Source organism: Eumetopias jubatus, unplaced genomic scaffold (assembly GCF_037043125.1).
Source record: "Eumetopias jubatus isolate StellerSeaLion01/CBP00866 unplaced genomic scaffold, mEumJub1_p1.0 scaffold_5, whole genome shotgun sequence".
Classification (NCBI taxonomy): Eukaryota; Metazoa; Chordata; class Mammalia; order Carnivora; family Otariidae; genus Eumetopias; species Eumetopias jubatus.
The window spans coordinates 60,219,024-60,238,974 of record NW_028274811.1 but is presented as its reverse complement, the minus strand read 5'-3'; the positions used below and the strand labels follow the sequence as shown (position 1 = coordinate 60,238,974).

Below are 19,951 nucleotides of genomic sequence, written 5' to 3'. Positions count from 1 at the left end.
TAAGGTTGGTCCTTAGCATCATTCAGGCTTCCAAGCCTCTGGTTAGATTTTGCTCTCACTTTTCACCATGATTGTTCTAAAACCTTTACTACTTTCCTCAAGTCCCTATACTTACCTCATTCTCTGCAGCAAATAACTTTACATAAAGTTTACTAAGAAAATTGAAAATAGCAGACTCCTCAGCTTCCTAACTGCAAAGTTCTGCAAACTAACATACCTGAATGAATTCCATCTCTTTATCTCTTCTGTCAAACAAACTGTTCTCCCCTGTTCAAAGTTAATCCCTCTACCAATACTTGTGTTCCAGGGCACAAATACTTCCATGAGTTTTTCCATATCCCTCTTGCATTTTCAACCTCTTCCTCTCTAGGCCTTCCTCAGGGCCCATGTGCCATGAGGCACTAGTCTCACCCATCATTTAAAATGTTTTCTTAAAACAGGCAAATAAACAAAACAAAAACAGAAACAGACTCATACATACAGAGAACAAACTGGTGGCGGTCAAAAGGAGGGCATGGAGGAATAGGCAAAATAGGTAAAGGGGATTAAGAGATACAAACTTTGTTATAAAATAACTATGTTACAGGGTTGAAAGATAGGGCATAGGAAACATAGTCAATAATATTGTAATAACTTTATACTGCTGTGACAGAATAATTACATTTAATGTGGTGAGCATTTCCTAACACATATAATTGTCAAATCACTGTTGTACACCTAAAACTAATATATTATTATGTCAACTGTACTTCATTAAAAATTTTTTAATTAAAAAAAGAAAAAGAATTTTTAAATAGATGGACAAAAAAATAAAACATTTTCTTTTGTCATATTTAGAATACACATTTTAAGAAGGCAGAGGCAGTCTGGGCAATTAGACAATGAAAGAGATATCATTTTTTAATATCCCTTTGATAACAATATTAATATACTTAACATTAGTATTTTAATAGTTTTTAATAACCCTCCCTCCAAAAAAACATAAGAGCAACCAGAATAAAACATATAAAACCAAACCAAAATAAAATAAAACAGGGCTAACAAATACAAAACAAATGACCACATATCACTCATGAACCCCAAAATATGAGCAATCGGGACCAAACACCAATAGCAGCAAGACCCACATGGTACCAGAAACGTTAAGAAGAAAAAAAGGAAAAAGATTTTGGACAGTCCTGAAGCCAGACCATCCAGAAATCAAATTGCCTATAGGTAGTACTTCCTTCCCCCTTCCTCAAATTGAGGAATCCAATTCAGAGTGGAACAGCAACCAAAACTGGGGGAAAGTTTCACAGGCTACATGCAAGAGTTTATAGGTAAATGCAGAGGATCACAGAAAGATCAGAAATCTCAAAACAAAGTGAAAGCTCCCTTCTAAGACAAAGCAACACACAAGCAGAAACTGCCAGGAGGAGAAATCTAAACTAAACAGTAGAGAGCCAAAAGGGGCAAAGAAAACATGGTCTAGAACTAAAATGATTCTGACTCCCAGGGGACACCTGACAATGTCTGGCAACATTTTTAGTTATCATAACTGGGGGCAAGAGGGGTGCCATAGGGTGGTCACTGGCATCCAGTAGTTAGAGGCCAGGATGCCACTAAATATTCTACAATGAATTGGATGATCCCTCACAGTAAAGATTATCTGACCCAAAATGCTGAAAAATCCAAGTCTAGCTATAAGGAAAGAAAAAGTGTCAGAGAGTATATTTCTGAATACTACATAACTACAAAAGAGGATTCCTAAAGCCATAAATCTCAGAAAGCTAGTCTGCCCAACCATTCTAATTTAAAAGTAGTATAGGAAAAGGCATCTCACTTGTATTTGTATTTGTTAAATGCAAATTTTGGAATCTCAGGGAGGTGAGAATGAGAGGACAGAAAAAACATTTGAAGAAATAATGCCTAAAAAGGACTCTGGTCAATTTTCATACAAAGTTTTTTGGTTTTTTGTCTTGTTTTGTTTTTTAAAGATTTTATTTATTCATTTGAGACAGACAGAGAGCGAGCGAGCATGAGCAGGGGGAGGGGCAGAGGAAGGAGAAGCAGACTCCCTGCTGAGCCGGGAGCCCAACGTGAGGCTTGATCCCAGGACTCTCAGATCATGACCTGAGCCCAAGGCAGATGCCCAACCTCTGAGCCACTCAGGTGCCCTTCATACAAAGTTTTTATAAGAAAACTGAGAATAGAGTAACACTCCTACAGATAATAAAGCACACCAGAAAGACATGTCCACAAACTATTGGAAATTTTAACATAATATATCAGGCCAAGGCTTTTTCTCTTATGTTTTAATTTTCCAAAAAGATAAGTGACTATAAAGTATCTATACTAGTACTAACAAAAAAGAATTGGAAATCTACATTTTAAAAACTTATCAAAGGCAGCAAAAAGCAGTATTTAGAAATATGTTTACAAAAAGATATATAAAACTTGTACACTTAAAATTACTAAGTATGGATGTGAGAAATTAAAAACCTAAATAAATGGAGAGCTATACCATGTTCGTGGATCAGGTAACTACTGTTAAGATGTTAATGCTCCTGAAATTAATCTACACAGTCAGTGCAATCAAAACAAAATAAAATACCCAGCATGTTTGTTTCTAGGAGTTGAGAAAGTAACTTTAAATTTTATTTGAAAGGCAAAAGACCAAGAATAGCCAAAAAAAAAAAGGAAGAAAAAAGTTGGAGGAAGGGCGCCTGGGTGGTTCAGTCGCTTAAGCGGCTGCCTTCAGCTCAGGTCCTGGGATTGAGCCCACATTGGGCTCCACGCTCAGCGGGAAGCCTGCTTCTCCCTCTCCCCTACTTGTGTTCCCTCTCTCCTGTCTCTCTCTCTGTCAAATAAATAAAATCTTTAAAAAAAAAAAAAAAGTTGGAGGATTTGCCTTATCAGACTTCAAGACTTACTTATTATAACAGCTACAGTAAACAAGGAAGTATGGCATAGGCAAAAGGATTAAAAAGATAACAAAAAATACTGAAATATTTGTGAATATAATGATATACCTTTCATGTACTTCAAACAAATGAGGAAGAGAGGTATAGATGAAATAAAATTGGTAGTTATGTTGGTGGTTTTTAAAGCTCAGTAATAGGATTTATGATACTATATTCTATTTTTGTATATATTTGATATTTTCCATAAAAACCTTTTTAAGAGCATCCAAGTTTAGAGGTGCTGGGTAGCTCAGTCGTTAAGCGTTTGCCTTCAGCTCAGGTTATGATCCCAGAGTCCTGGGATCGAGCCCCGCATTGGGCTCCCCTCTCCGCGGGAAGCCTGCTTCCCCCTCTCTCACTCCCCTTGCTTGTGTTCCCTCTCTCGCTGTGTCTCTGCCAAATAAATAAATCAAATCTTTTAAAATAAAATAAAAGCATCCAAGTGTATAAAAGATTTGAAAGAAGTGGCCAGTAAAGTAGTTAATATAAAATTTTAAATAACACTTGAACAATTAAATTTTATTGATTTGCAGGACTGGCAAACTATGGCCTATAAGCCAAATACTGTCCCTGAACTATTTTGCAGAGGCAGTAAGATAAAATAATTTTTACATGTTTTAAGCATTGTTTCAAAAAGAGAGAAAAGAAAAAAGAATATCTAACAGAGACCCCACACAGCCCACATGTCTAAAATATTTACTATTTGGCCCTTATAGAAAAAGTTTTGCCGACCTTATGATCTAGAGAATCAGTTAGGCAGATCAACACAATCCTAGAACTAATAGTAGGTATCATCCTACATATAACTACATTTCTTAGGTAGCAAAAAGAAATTTCTTTATAACAATGCTCAAATGAAATTTTATCATATTTATGAAGTTCTTTCATCCAAATGATATTCATATAGAAATATTCCTATACCAAAAAAATTCATGATTATGTGAAAAATATAAAAAAATATAAAATTCTATATACTTGCTCCTTTCCCTTTTTTACATTCATTGAAACATTTCTTCTCTTTCAAGTACTGCTATAATGGAGCACTAACAGGTTTCTATACAAAAGAATTCTCACTACCTAGCTATTTACTTAGGGATTCACATTATCAAATTACGTTCCTGCATCCTAGAATAGACACCATATAGAATATAGAGTACAAATGAGACAAAACTCAAAATAAATGTACATACATGCTGAAATAAGACTTCTACTACTTAAATTTAGAGAAATATTTCAGAAGATGGCTCAATGTTCTTATAATTCAGGGGGGCGGAATGTATGATATGAATTCTCCTTGGCTGATGAATATCAGGCATCAAATATTCAAATCATATACGTAATACCAAGGTGACTATGAATAATGGCACTTCAGGAACTTGCTTTTGTTTCACTCAGAAGCATATTTTTCCTCATCATTGGTTTAAAAAAATTATTCCAACAAAGTATCCATATAATAGATTATTCTTGAAGTTGTTTCAATCTCTACAATACTACCTGTTTAGGCTGCCTTCCAATATCTATTACTTTAATTTAAAGTAATTGTAGAAGATATCTCTTTCTCACTATAAATAAAAGTTGTATCTGTTCAAAACTGTACAAAATATTTACCTATAGTATAAAATACTAAAATTAATGTTTCTTCCAAATATATATGTTCATTTTTCCTAAAAGATATTATAACCTTTCTTCAAAGTCAGGCTCAAAGAAATTACCAATGAAGTTACTGTCTTAGGTCAACACAAGTCATCAAGGACAAGTATAGACTGAGATTCAGAAAAGCTCTTAAATGTGTCAATAAATAAAGCTTAAGGTATAACTTTCACATGTCATTCTCAGCAGCTTCTACATTTGTCCGTGTTAGCTGGGCCCCCATGTAAAAGAAAGTGAAAAAAATCTTTCAGCTGGGATTACTAAAACCTGATCATATACTATATGAAAACGGTAACAGGTTTTTGACTAAATATAAATGCTATCTGAAACAACAAACACAACTCAGAAATGAGCTTTCAAAGACAAGAGCAATAAAATTAAATATCGTACAGAAAACATTAGTTATTAATTCATAAACATTTCAACAAAAACTATCAATTCCTCAGGCTCTCTCCTGCTCGCTCCCCTCAGGCAACAAAGATTGCCATAATCTTTGTTACATACATAACTCTGGAAAAATAAAGATAGATATATAATAAAAGTTTAAATTCATTACTGATGCTAAATTCCCTTTCTCTTAAAATTGACTAAAATAAAATAGAATCAGGAAAATGTCATGCCAGAAACACAATCCTTGTTTTTGTGTTAAATTATTACGTTTTTGTGTGGAGTAGAGTCTTCTTAATTTATAAAACACTGATTTGGCACTTTGAATTCTGATTTCTTTCCCTTAAGTCTGATTGCTTTTAGGCATACATTATTATTGAACTTGACCAAGAAATAAAAGGAGAATGGAAAAACAAAACAAAACAAGCTTTCACTTGAGGACCTACTGTGTACAGTCCTGGCCTAGATTTTCTACAGAAAAATACATCTCAGTAGCTTTCAAAACTTTTCTGACACATACATTATAAAGATAGAGCCCTAGGAACAAATTTAACCAAGGAGGTGAAAGAGCTCTACAATGAAAACTATAAAATATTGACAAAAGAAATTAAAGACAACAAATAAATGGAAAGATATCCCACATTCATGGACTGGAAGAACTAAAACTGTTTAAAAAGTCCAAATCAATCTATAGATTTAATGCAAACCCTATCAAAACTCTAATGGCATTTTTCACAGAAATAGAAAAAGCACTGGTAAAAGTCCCATGGAACCACAAATAACCCAGAAAAGCTATAGCAATCTTGAGCAAGAATAACAATGGAAACATCACACTCCTGATTTCAAATTATATTACAAAGGTATGGTATTCAAAATAGTATGGTACTGGCATAAAAGCAGACACACAGACCACTACAGAGCCCAGAAATAAACTCATATGTACACGGTTAACTTATCTTCGACAAAGGTGCCAAGACTATGCAATAGGACAGACTATACGAAAAGGATATTCCTCAACAATGTTGGGCAAACTGGAAATTACATGTGAAAGAATGAAACTGGACCCTTATCTTACACCAAACACAAAAATCAACTCAAAGTGGATTAAAGATTTAAAAGAAAATAAATAAAATCTTTAAAAAAAAAAAAGATTTAAAAGTAAGACCTGAAACTGTAAAACTCTTTAGAAAACATAGGGTAAAAGGTCCTTGACAGTGGTCTTGCAATGATTTTTTTGGACCTGACACTAAAAGCACAGGCAACAAAAGCTAAAATCAACAAGTGGGACTACATCAAACTAAAAAATTTCTGCACAGCTAAAGAAATTGCTGCACAGTCAACAAATTGAAAAAGGAACCTACAAAATGGGAGAATATATTCACAAATGAGAGATCCAATAAGGAGTTAATATCCAAAATATATAAGAAACTCATATGACTCAGCAGCGATCAATCAATAACCCAATTTAAAAATGGGCAAAGGACCTGAACAAACATTTGGAATCCAAAGAAGATACAAAAATGTCAACAGGTACCTGAAAAGATGTTCAACATTACTAATCATCAGAGAAATGCAAATCAAATACATAATGAGATATCATCTCACACTTGTTAAAAGGCTATTATCAAAAAGTTAAAGGTAACAAGTGTTGGCCAGGATGTAGAGGAAAAGGAAACTCTTATACACTGTTGGTGAAAATGTAAATTGTTACCACCTTACTGGAAAACAGTATGGAGGCTCCTCAAAAAATTAAAAATAGAACCACCATATGATCCAGCAATTCCACTTCTGGGTATATATTCAAAAGAAATAAAGTCATTATCTCAAAGAGGTATCTGCACTTCCATGTTCACTACAGCATTAAACACAATAGCCAAGATATGGAAACATCCTAAATGTCTGTCAATGGATGAATGGATAAAGAAAATGTGGCATACACACACACACACACACACACACACACACACACACATTCATATACACATGTATACACATATACATACCCACACATATACACACACAATGGAATATTATTTGGCCTTACAAAAGAAGGAAATTCTGCCATTTGCAACATGGACAAACCCGGAAGACATTATGCTAAATGAAATAAGCTACACATAAAAGTAAAATACTGCATGATCTCACTTACTTTAAATCTTAAATCTTAAAAAGTTAAATAAATAAGCAGAAAGTAGAACAGTGATTATCAGGAGCTGGGAGGTATGGGGGAAATGGGGTGATGTTGGTCAAAGCATACAAACTTGCAGTTATAATTCCAGAAATAATGTACAATATGGTGACTTTAATAATAATACATTATGTACTTGAAATTTGCTAAGAGCATAGATCTTAGTTGTTCTCACCACAAAAAACTATGGTAACCGTGTGAGATGAAGGACATTAGCTTGATTGTGGTAGTCATTTCACAATTTATAGACATTATAGTGTTCAACTTAAATACATACAATTTTTGTCATCATACCTCAATAAGGCTGGAATAAAGAGGTAGGTAGGAGATGTGGGCATACACATTTTAACTACAGTTGACCTTTGAATAACACAGGTTTGAATTGCACAGGTCCACTTAGACTTTTTCCAATGAATGCAGTATAGTACTATAAGTGTATTTTCTCTTTTGTATGATTTTAACATTTGTTGTCCAGCTTACTTTAAGAATACAGTATATAATACATGTAACATACAGTAGACTATTAGAAGAATTTTTTTGGGTGTCAAAAGTCATACAAGGATTTTCAACTGCACAGGAGGTTGGCACCCCTAATCACTGTGATGTTCAAGGGCCAACTGTATTTGAAATTCAGTGAGCTAACGCTTTACAAATATTCCCTTTTTAAATTTGTTTCTAAGAGCAATGATGAAATTTAAAAGAAAACTTTTTAAAGACAGAGCCTCTAAGAGATCTATAACCGTCCCTAAACTGTTCCTCCAAGGGCGCCAAGAGGATCCATAAAATTTTCTCCTTTCCAAAATTAAACATTATACAAGATATCTTGAGTAATTCACTCATAATCACTTTTATTTTATAATCAATACCACGAAAACCTCAGCCTAACCTCATCTCAACTAAAAATTCAAAATCAATTACTTCAATTCAATTAATATCTTCAAACTAACCAGAATTTCCAAAGAACAGTTATAATAGATAGAATTCAGGAGCTTGGTTAACTCTTGATTCCTCTACAGCCTCTTTTTTGTCCAGGCAACCATATATTCACCTAAAAGCTAGAGTGAAATAAAAGTTAATTCAGAAAGGTAATTCAGATATTTTACTTAAAGAGTTGTTTGTTAATACAGCAACTTGAAAAACACAAAAGATTTTAAAATGGAGGGAAAAAAGTAAATTCAGAGCGTATTCATTTTCAAAAACTTAAGTCTTCAGGTTTCAAAACGAAGAATATGAATTTTCAAAGTGATTAAAACTTTTACTAACAAAATATTTCCTTGGTGCTGGCTGAGCCAGCTGACTGATATATATTAATTACAATAAATTCATTATTACCAATCTTAGGTCGGTCTTCTACACTATACAGCAAGTACTGTTTCAAGTCTTCTCCATTCTATTTCTCTATTTATATTTCTCTATTTCACAGCTTGATTTACTGCACTCAGTCAATGCTATTTCAAACCTTCTCCACTATCCTCAAACCTTGGACATCCCACTTCATTCTCCCCACTCTTAATAGATAACCTTGCACAATAACCCAGAATGAAAACAGGAAGGAGCCACTCAACTATGGGAACTCCCTATCATATCTACAAACTTCCTCGTTATCTACACCAATCCTCCCCTATCCTCCCAATTCCAAAAAGCTTTTCTCTTCTCTAAAGCCAATCACTCCACCTATAAGCAGGATCCATGCCCTTTCTACCTTCTGAAGAAACTTATGATGATTGTTTTTTTCTTTGCTGAGTAGTCAATCTCCTCTCTTTCCACTAAATCTTTCCCATAAACGTTTATATGTGGTTAAACTTTCTCCAACCTTAAAAATTAAAAAAAAAACCTTTGTTCCAACTTCAAATCTTTAGCTCCTCCCCTTTACAGCCAAACTTCCCAAAAACAGTTGTATATACTTTTAGTTTCCATTTCTGTTTTCCCATTCTTCCCACAAACTATTTCAGTCTTGAATCCAGGCTCTCTTCTCTCCCTGAACAATCATATCCACCATCTTGGTTTCAATTACCATCTATATGCCAATGATTACCAAATGTACATTTCTGGTCAGTATCTTTCCTGTGAATTTCAGATCTATAATATTAAACTATCATCTCTAATATCTAATTTGATGTTTCAAATGTACGATAAAGACAACATGTCCACAGACTTCATGTGGCCCCTGTTTATCCTCCAATTCCTATTAAACACACACAAACATATTGTTCCTTTTCCATTTTGTTCCATCTCAGTGAATGATCCTACCATGAATCCATGTAGAAGACCGAAACTTAAAGTAATCCTCAGTACCTTCTTCTCTAATCTAGTGGTTCTCAACCAGAGGCAATTCTGTACCCACCCACCCCCCCCCACTCCCACCAGCCACCCCCAGCCCCCCACCCCCACCCAGGGGACATTTGGCAATGTCTGTTGACTTTTGTTTCTCTTAACAGGATTGGTGGCATCTAGTGAGTTAAAGCCAGAAATGCAGCTAGACATTCTAAGATGCACAAGACAGCCTCTCCACCTTAAAGAAAGTTGCTCCAAAATGTCAAGAGTCAAGAGGCCTAATAGGTGACATAATCTAATCAAATCACCAAATCCTATCAATTCCAATTCCCAAATACAGCTTAAATCCAATAATTTCTCTTCATCTTAACTACCAACACTGCATAATTCAAGGCACCACTACCTTTTACCTAGAATAGAATCCAATAACTTCCTACATCTATCCTTGTTCAAATTCCACAGTGAAGTCAAAATAATTTTAACTTCTCTCTCTTCCCTGCCTAAAAAACACCCTGCATGGTATATCACTGCTCTTAGGCTGAACACCAAAGTAACATACTAGTGTTTGGCCCTCGCCCCACTTCTCCTACCACACTTCAGCCACTTTCCCCTCATCAACCAAACTCTAGCCACCTTGGCCTCCTTTCAGTTCTTGCATACTCCATGTTCCTTTCTACAGTAGGACCTTCAAAGATACTGTTCCTTCTCTCTGAAGCATTCTCTCCAACCCCACCACTCTTTCCCTAGTTAACCCCTACTCATCCTTCAGATCTCAGCTAAAACATTACCTCCTCTAGACCTTCCCTGACCTCAAAAACACTCTCTCAGAACTGCAATTTTCCTTCACTGAACTTACAAATATATAAATAAAACTGTGATTTGAATGGCCATTCTTTAGCGGTTCTCCCTCTCACTATACTGTGTGTATATGGTAAAGAGACCGTGACCATGTATATTTAGCACAACACTGTGGTACAACATTGTAGCACATAGATAACAGCACTCACAAGTATTTGTTGAATAATAAATAAAAACAGAATCTAGTCTACTCCCAAGAGTTTCATTACAGGAGACTTCAGAATTTGTATCTCTGGCCCTGCTTTGCTTCTGAAATATATACTGCCAATTCAACTACAACATATTTTTCTACAATACCAATTAGCTTATAGACAATTGATAAGTAGGTGAATGGTATCAATTCAACATGTTAGTTAATTTGAACACGGAGCTGAAATTCTACATCATAACCTTCATGAGAAAGAAAAAGAATTCCTCAGTTTGGCTGCTGCACAGTAGGAGTCCTTATAGATCTAACACAACTAAAAATAAGTTCCCACCTATTTGGGTTCCCACTATATTGACGGTTCCCACTCAATAAAGCATCCCGTCAGCCTCAGACAGCTCTCTGCTGATGTATTTCCCTCTGTGTCTATAACAGCAGCCTCACTGACTCAGAGCTCCACTTTTAACTGCCTTGTCTCAATGTCCCCCACAAGGCAGTATCCCAACTCTATTTTGTATATTTTTAATATCCCCTGCAGCAGCATCCAGCCATACGAAGCCGCCTACTGGTCTGACCAAGTTATTTCCCAAGGCATCAGTTACTACTCTTGATAGTGTTCTGGTTACAAAATTGTTTAAATTTTGAGTAGCCTACTCCAGCTCTATTTTCCCATAGCCCTATATTCTTAGTGAGCAATATTCAGAATACAAGCTTTCTCAAGTGCACAAAAATTACAGATCTTACCATGGTTCCAAATAGTTCTTGACTAGTTCCTCAATTAATTTATATACCCCAAATCTATATTCCTTATCTCTGTTAGTAGTCCAAAATCAAATCATTGGAGCCACAAATGCCTCTCTCTCTCTCTTCCCTATATTCAATGATTCCACACATTCTACCAATTTTCCTTATGCATGGTCTCTCACATCTTTCTCACTACCGTATGCCATAACTGAAAGCTTCAGCACGTCTCATCTGAGTGAATTTAACAGCCTTCAAGGTAATAATAATCCATCTTCCAGGCCCTCCTTATTCCAAGCTCAACTCCACTATATCACAAGAACCACCTTCTCCAAAATGCCAATCTGATTGTGCTATTCCTCTACTCAAAAACCTTCAGTGGCATTCTACTGCGCATTCAAGGCCTGAAACCACTACCCCATTTTTATTTCACACTGAAGCTCCCATTCACTTCACACTGTAGCAGAGGTAAACAGAGGTAAACAATACAAATCATTGAACACACTGCTGGCAAAGAAAGATACTTATTAGTATTAGCACTACTGTCACAGATTACCTGGTGTTATAGTCAATGCTAAGAATGTCATCTCCCTACCCTTGATTTTAAGCATCTTAAGTTCCTCCTCTTTGTATTATCAGAGACAAGGGTCAAATCTCAGTTGTGTCACTTACTAGCTGTGACCTTGAGCAAGTTATTTAGCTTTCTGAGCCTCAGTAAAATTAGGGTAATATCCATGTCATGGGGTTGTTGAAAAGACTAAATGACATAACATATGTAGAATGCCTAGAAGAGAAAAGACATCAATAAATGTTAGTTTTCTTTAAAAGTGTTCGCTTAAAGAATGAACACAGAACTAATCGCTTGCCTTCTTTCCCCTACAACTAGGCAAGTAGAGAGTAGCACTCAAAGAAATTGGCTTAACAACAAAATATATCTTTATGTTTCTGAAATAAATGCTTACTCCAAAAACGTAAGATTTAAGAGAATCTTTTCCTGTTATTAAGCAAAGTTATTGATATGGAACCATACTTTACTAGATGATACATACTGATATAAATTATGTTATTAAATTTACTGAGACTCAACATATATTTAGTCTATATGCAGAACTAGCAGTTATTTAGTTAGTTCTAATAGTTAACTATTAAACATATAAATACATGCAAAAATATAGAAAGCTTCAATACTTATAAATTCCATAAAAAATGAGCCTGCATACATACATTAAAAACCCACATATAGTAAAAGATTCTTAATGTTCACTCAAAGAATTGGTCGGATTTGATTTACACCACAGGCTTTCACATTATAGTATTACAAGAGTTTCTTTAAAATGAGAAAGCAAAGAAAGGAGAAAGAATGGGGGGCTGGGAGGGAGGAGGAGGAACAGTACCAAAACTTCTCAAGTTAGTCTTTTCCCATTTTACTTTGCCTCTTCCTCCCTCCTGCCGTTTTCACCTAACTGCTTTCCTACTTCATAATAACAAAAAAAAATGACAGAATCTTTTTAATAAATAGTGCTGGGACAACTGGACTAACAGCAAAAGAATGAAGTTGGACCTCTACTTCATATCATATAAAAATTAACTCAAAATGGACCAAAGACCTACATCTAAGAGCTAAAACTATAAAATTCTCAGAGTAACACACAGACATTAATCTTTGTGACACTGGATAGGCAATGGTTTCTCATATATGACACCAAAAGCTCCAGCAACCAAAGAAAAACAGATAAATTGGACTTCATTAAAATGAAAAGCTTTTGTGTCTCAAAGAAACACACCATCAAGAAAGGAAAAAGACAAACCACAGAATGGGAGAATATATTTGCAAATCATAAATCTGATAAAGGTCTAATATTGAGAATTATAAAGAACTCTTACAACTCAACAATAAAAAATAAATAACCCAATTAAAAATGGGCAAAAGATCTGAACAGTTTTCCAAAGAAGATACACAAATGGCCAACCTGCAAATGAAAAGATGACCAACATCATTAATCATTAGCAAAATGGAACTCAAAATCACAATGAGATACCATTTCATACCCACCAGGATGGCTATAATCAAAAAAACAGACAATAATGAGTGCTGGCAAGGATGGAGAGAGATTGGAACACTCATACACTGTTGGTGAGAATGTAAAATGGTGTAGCCACTTTAGAAAACACTTTGACACTTCCTCAAAAAGTTATAGAGTTACCACATAACCCAGCAATTTCACTTCTAGATATATACCCAAGAGAAATGAAAATATGTCCACACAAAAACTTGTACACAGATTTTCAGAGTAGCATTATTCAGTATAGTCAAAGAGCAGAAACAGCCCCAAAGTTGATCAACTGATGAATACATTAACAAAATAGGATATATCAATACAATGGAATATTATTTAACTGTAAAAGGAGACAAAGAAGTGACACATGCCACATGCATGGATGAACCTTGATAATATGCTAAGTGAAAAAAAGCAAGACAACACAATGTATGATTCCATTTATATGAAATGTCCAAAATAAGCAAATCCATAGAGATAAAAAATCAACTGGTGGTTGCCAAGGGCAGGGGGGCAGCGTGGGAAGGTTAGGGATGGGGAAGGGACTGCTACTGGGTACAAGATTTCTCCTGGGGATGATGAAAACATACTAGAATTAGATAGTGGTGATGGCTGCAGAACTTTGCAAATATACTAAAAACCACTGAATCATACACTTAAAAAGAATGAAATTTATGATAGTTCTATCTCAAAGAAAAAAAAGAATGATAAAGGAATAAAAAGCAGCACAACTAAAGAATGAAGCAAGCGTTCTTTTTTTGACCCAACATTTTCTGCACACTCACTATATTCCAGACCTATGCTGGTTGCCAGGAACCCAAAGATGAGTAAAACAAAGTCACTACACTCTTCAGGATCATTCCCCTCAGCCTACAAATGTCATATTTCTTAAAAATGGAGCAGCTTTGAAAATGCAAAAACAGCAAATATAAGCCATAGACAAGCCAAGAGAATGCAGATATTTACATTATAAACTCTTCTAAATTACCTAGAATTTTTTTGGTGGGGGGGGATGGATATGCTTCTAATGTTAGTGGTTAAATAACTCATTGTTCCCCAATGATGACAATGTCATTTTTCAAAAATTATTTAACAGCTTCATTTCATTTATTTGAAATGCTTTTCACAAATAATATTGCTAGATAAATCTTTCTCTTCATTGTTATCACTCTGAATGTATTAGTTTCTCAGTGACTCCTGGATTTTTTATTTTTGATATTCAAAAACCTCATGACAAACACAAATATCCCAAGAGAAAATGCTTTTTGACACTTTATTACAATAACCACATAAATATGTGTTTCTCTGTAATAAAAGTAACAAGAGTTCTCTAAACTAAGAAATCAAATGTTCTGAGCCCTAATCCAGATTTTTATGAATCAGAGAAAATCTGATTTCCTGATATGAAAGCTGCACTTAAATAAAAGAACAGCTAACAAAAAATTTAAAAAATCAAATTTAGACAGAAAACTGTTAAGTAGTTTAAACAGAGCAAAAAAGGCATATTCTACTTAATCCAAAACATTAGGTATTTCTGATATTTTTAATACATTATATTAACTTCCCAAAAGGTAAAACTAAAATCTACATTATTATTACCTTATCTTTGGCCTCGGGCAGTGTGATTTCTCTAGGTTCTAAAAATGGTATTTCTCGAAAAGGTGGAACACATCTGACTATATCTGGTACATAGTGTGTATGAAACAATGGCGGCATTGAGTATCTTCTTTCACCTGATAAAGGCACTATGTGGTTAACTATAGTTGGCTCTTGGTGGGGTGAATGGAAACGCTGCCGTTTACCGTCAAGAGGAAGGTTTTTTTCATCGCTTAATCTCCTGAAAACAAGCAATATACCTTAGTGATTAAAGATATAACTTTCTAATAACAAACAGAAAACAATTAAAAATATATAAATAATACCAATAATGACTAATAATACAGCAAGGCCACATTATTAGCTCTATATGAATCTTAAAATATTCATTGTGAGCACAAAAGATGCCTTAGAAAAACACCTTAGGAAAAACAAATAGTAATAATGCATATTAAAAAAAAACTACATATGTACATCAGGGTTAGTCACCTACATTTGAACTACCCCCAATGTTTTATCTCACCAGTGAAAACTTTGTAGGAAAACTTCTATTCATAGAAACACTAACAATAAAAACCCAAATTCTAACATAGGGAGAATAAGATTAAGTGAACTGAGAGTTATATATTTTAAAAGGCTCTTAAAGGGGCACCTGGCTGTCAGTAGAGCATGTGACTCCTGATCTCTACGTTGTGAGTTCGAGCCCCACATTGGGTGTAGACATTAAAAATAAAATCTTAAAAAATAATAATAAGTAAATTTATTTATATATATATATATAAAAAGGCTCTTTAAGTCCACCTATGTTCTGGCTCATCAGTTGGAAAGATCATATTAAAAAGCTATAAAGACAATGAACAACCAAAGAAATATGAAAACTAACTGCATTTCAGATAACAGTAATGTATTAATGTTAAATTTCTTGGGCATGACAAATGCATTTTGGTTATATAGGAGAAGATCCTTGGTTCTTAGGAGGAACACACTAATGTGCTTTGGGGTAGAATGAAGTGATGTCTACAACTTTTTCATAGAAAAAGTTTGGAAAAAAAGTAGGGGTAAAGAGAAAAAGAAGCCAAAAAAGACAATAAATATAGCACAACTTTAATGAATCTAGGTAAACAGCATACAGGGTTTTATTGTACTATTCTTTAAATTTTTCTGGAGGCAGAAATTTTTCAAAATAATAAAGCAAAAGGAAATAATTAAAAAATAATTATTTGTTTAAAAAAATACTTCATTGATACATTAAGTTGTTCATACAGATAATAATTTAGGCCATGGGAAATGGTCTGATTGCTTTTAAGCTCTAAAATTCTATGGGTCATAGCCACCTGAAGGTTTTCATTACAACACTCCTTTAGGATCACCCCAATTCCTCACTCCTTGATCCACAAAATAAGTGGGTATACAATGCTAACAAGAGTATATTTAATATCTTTTAATATAAAAATGATTTAGCTTTATATGCTAAATAGGTTCTATTGAGAATGCCAATTTTAGTTTTTAAAATATGTGTAACTATGAGCCAATGGAATTTGTTTTCATTGGTGATTCACAAGTTAGCTATCCAGACAACTTCAAAAAAATTAAAATCTGAATAAAGTCAATACTTTTAGCATCATTATATAGCTTTCCACAACAACTTTGAAGAACTCACAGTGCTTCTAAGCAGAGGATCTAGAGCCAGACCGCCTGGGTTCAAATCCCAATTGCGCTTCCACCCGAATAACTAGTTACTTAACCTCTGTGTGCCTCATCTTTCTCAACAGAAGAGGAATAACATACCTCATAGAGTGTTGTGAAACTTAATCAAATTATTTGTAAAGTCCTAAGAACAATGCCAATTACATGAGTCATCAATAAATCAAAAAAAAAAAAAGGGGGGGCGGACGCCCGGGTAGTTCAGTCGGTTAAGAGTCTGCCTTCCGCTCAGTTCACGATCCCAGGGTCCTGGGACTGAGCCCCATATCACGCTTCTTGCTCAGCGGGGAGCCTGCTTCTCCCTCTGCCTACCACTCCCCCTGCTTGCATGCTCTCTCTCACTCACTGACAAACAAACAAATAAATAAATAATACTTAGCTAGTGTTATTTTTAATTGGATGTAAAGTTATGGAATATTTACATAGGCTTTAAACAGTAATATCTTACAAGTACTGCCAAATTTTATTTTAATAATCATCTCTAAAGTTCTATTATAATTACTTTGTAATACACCCATTACTTTTAACTGGTTAAAATTAATTGACTCTCATTTCTCTGTAGAAAGCTTTAAGTCATGCAGAAATTTTTACGAATACTTATTAAGGAACCTTACCTGTATAAGATTTAGATAAATCAAATAGTAAACTTTACTAGAAAAAAGGTATTTATGGGCTGAACTGTGTACTCTCAAAGTTCTTATAGTTAAGCCCTAATTCCCAGTACCTCAAAATGTGGTTTTGGACATTTGGCCTTTAAAAAATTATAATGGTGTCATTAAAATGAGCCCTAATCCAATATGACTAGTGTCCTTAGAAGAAGAGGAGATTAGGACACAGAAAACACAGACAGAGGAATGACCATGTAGGACACAGAGAAGGCAGCCATCTACAAGCCAAGCAGGGAGGCCTCAGAAGACACCAAACCTGCCAACACCTTGATCTTTTGGACCTCTGGCCTCCAGAATTGTGAGAAAATAAATTTCTGTTGCTGATGTACTTTGTTACAGTAGCTCTAGCAAACTAATACAGAAAACCATCTCATTTAGTTAATATCTCAATTCAAAGTAATATTCTGAAGAAATATAGCTTCACTCCATCTAAAATTTGCTGTGTCAGGAATAAATCAACAAAAATATCCCTAAACTTTTTTAAATATATAGAAGTTTTAAAATTCTCTGATAGGACTGATCGCACAGGTTCCAGAAAATAAAACTTAGGGCATAGTACCCACCCAATCTTAATACAGGAAACAGTGATCTACAGTTCTGAGACATGCCAACTCTTCTTTTAAAATAATTAAGAAGTACTTACTTCCTTCCTCGAAATAACGGAGATGTTGAGGTCTGTATTGGACTGACATTTCCATATGTCAACTGCTGTAAAGACACAGCTCTTGACAAGCTACCAAAAACAGATAAAAAACAGTAGTAGTAAACATTTTTACCTTAAAAACAAAAAACCAATTTCATAAGAACTAAATATATTTCACTGATCAAAAGAACACAAGACAATGACATTTTAACTTCAAATGTTTCATATAAAAAGGGTTTGTGTCAAGTAGAAAACAAAATTTATAAATGATATGGACCAAAGTATCACCATACTTACTCTGTATTCTGAAAGTTGAACTGTGCATCTATAAGCTGCTGGTGTGAATAAAGAGTTGGTGACAGGGCGAAGAAGTTATTATGTTGTTGATGGTTTGGGGTGAAAGGCGGGCGACCCAAAATTGAGTTTGGGAACATGCTCTTGTTCACTAAAAGTGAACATGTATTCTTCTACCTAGAATAGTTTTAAAAAACAAATTATTATATCTTAAAAATATTGAACCCTAACTAGTATCTACTATTTAAAGCAATTAGTTACCAAGTTATGAATTTCATTTGCAAAGTTATTTCAAAAGCTTAAACAGATTTCTAAGTCCCACTACAGGTAACAAAAAACTTGCTAATAATGAATTTTTTTAACTTTACTTTTTTTATTTTTTGCTAATAATGAATTTTAAATCTAAAAATATTATTCAAATGATAGTAAAATATATGCAAGTTTCTAATTTCTGATGAATGTACCCTAATATCAACACATCTTTCAGAAATCAAGTTATCACCATATACTCTGATAAAACAGAAACCACCCAATACAGACATTTAATGAAGCCATACAGACTCTTATGTTTATACCCAATCTAATTTATTCAAAGGTGTAAGCCATAATATGACAACCCGATTCCTAGGATATAAATCTTACAGATCTTCTTAGAGATCTGCTCAAACAAGGGAAGGAATCTGTACTGCCTAATAACTCTAAAATTCTGAGATTCACTTCAAAGTCTAAATAACTTTATATAAAGGATGTCCAGTAAAAGAGCTTGTTCCACGGCAATGGGGAAAATTTATACACAGTAGTCCCCCCCTTATCCACGATTTCATTTTCTGTGGTTTCAGTTATCTGTGGTCAACTGCAGCCCAGAAGCAGATGATCCTCCTTCTGACATATCATCAGGTCAATAGTAGCCTAACAATATGTCACATACACACATCATTCACCTCACTTCATCTCATCACATAGGCATTTTATCACCTATAGCATCATCACAAGAAAGGTGAATACAGTATAAGACATTCTGAGAGACAACATTCATAAAACCTTTATTACAGTAGATTATTGTTTCTATTTTCTTATTAGTTGTGCTTAATTTATAAATTAAACTTTATCATAGGTTGTATATATAGGAAAAAAACAGTGTGTGTGTGTGTGTGTATATATATATGTGTGTGTGTATGTATATATATATATATAGGGTTCGGTAGTACCCAGTTTTAGCCATCCCTGGGGGTCTTGGACTATCTCCTCTGAGGATGGGGGGGGGCTACTGTACAAAGCAATCAGAACCATTCACTGACCCAGGCAAGAGACTAGATATTTATACTTTGCAATGACTGATCCCAAAAGGCTGTAAACTTACAAAGAATAGGTTAAGGTAACAAACTGAAAACAAGTATTAAGTAAAATCAACAAAGTGAAAATAGGATCCCCAGCCCATCTCCCATGAGTCAATAAGAAAACTCAGGGCGCCTGGGTGGCTCAGTTGGTTCAGCAACTGCCTTCAGCTCGGGTCATGATCCTGGAGTCCTGGGATCGAGTCCCGCATCGGGCTCCCTGCTCAGCGGGGAGTCTGCTTCTCCCTCTGACCCTCCCCCCTCTCATGTGCTCTCTCTCTCTCTCTCATTCTCGCTTTCTCAAATAAATAAATAAATAAAATCTAAAAAAAAATAAGAAAACTCATTTACAGAATAACTGAGAAAGAAACTATATAATATGGTAACCAAAGAACCTATAATATAGTAACAGTTTTCCACCAAGGAGAAGTTAAGCTTGCTAGCAAACTACAGTGAAGCCTACTACTGAG

General features: G+C 34.6%; 1 protein-coding gene across 4 annotated transcripts in view; it reads right to left on the bottom strand.

Annotated features, from left to right (window-relative positions):
• TENT2 (terminal nucleotidyltransferase 2) overlaps window positions 1–19,951 on the bottom strand; it is a 66,860-nt gene that overhangs the window by 41,585 nt on the left and 5,324 nt on the right. For all 4 annotated transcript variants that reach the window (XM_028114512.2, XM_028114515.2, XM_028114513.2 and 1 more), the window contains 3 exons: window positions 18,151–18,324; window positions 17,854–17,943; window positions 14,842–15,079 (listed from right to left, as the gene is read on the bottom strand). In XM_028114512.2, coding sequence (XP_027970313.1) covers window positions 14,842–15,079; window positions 17,854–17,943; window positions 18,151–18,287 — 465 coding nt within the window. In that variant the 5' untranslated portion in view covers window positions 18,288–18,324. The remainder of the gene's footprint in view (window positions 1–14,841; window positions 15,080–17,853; window positions 17,944–18,150; window positions 18,325–19,951) is intronic.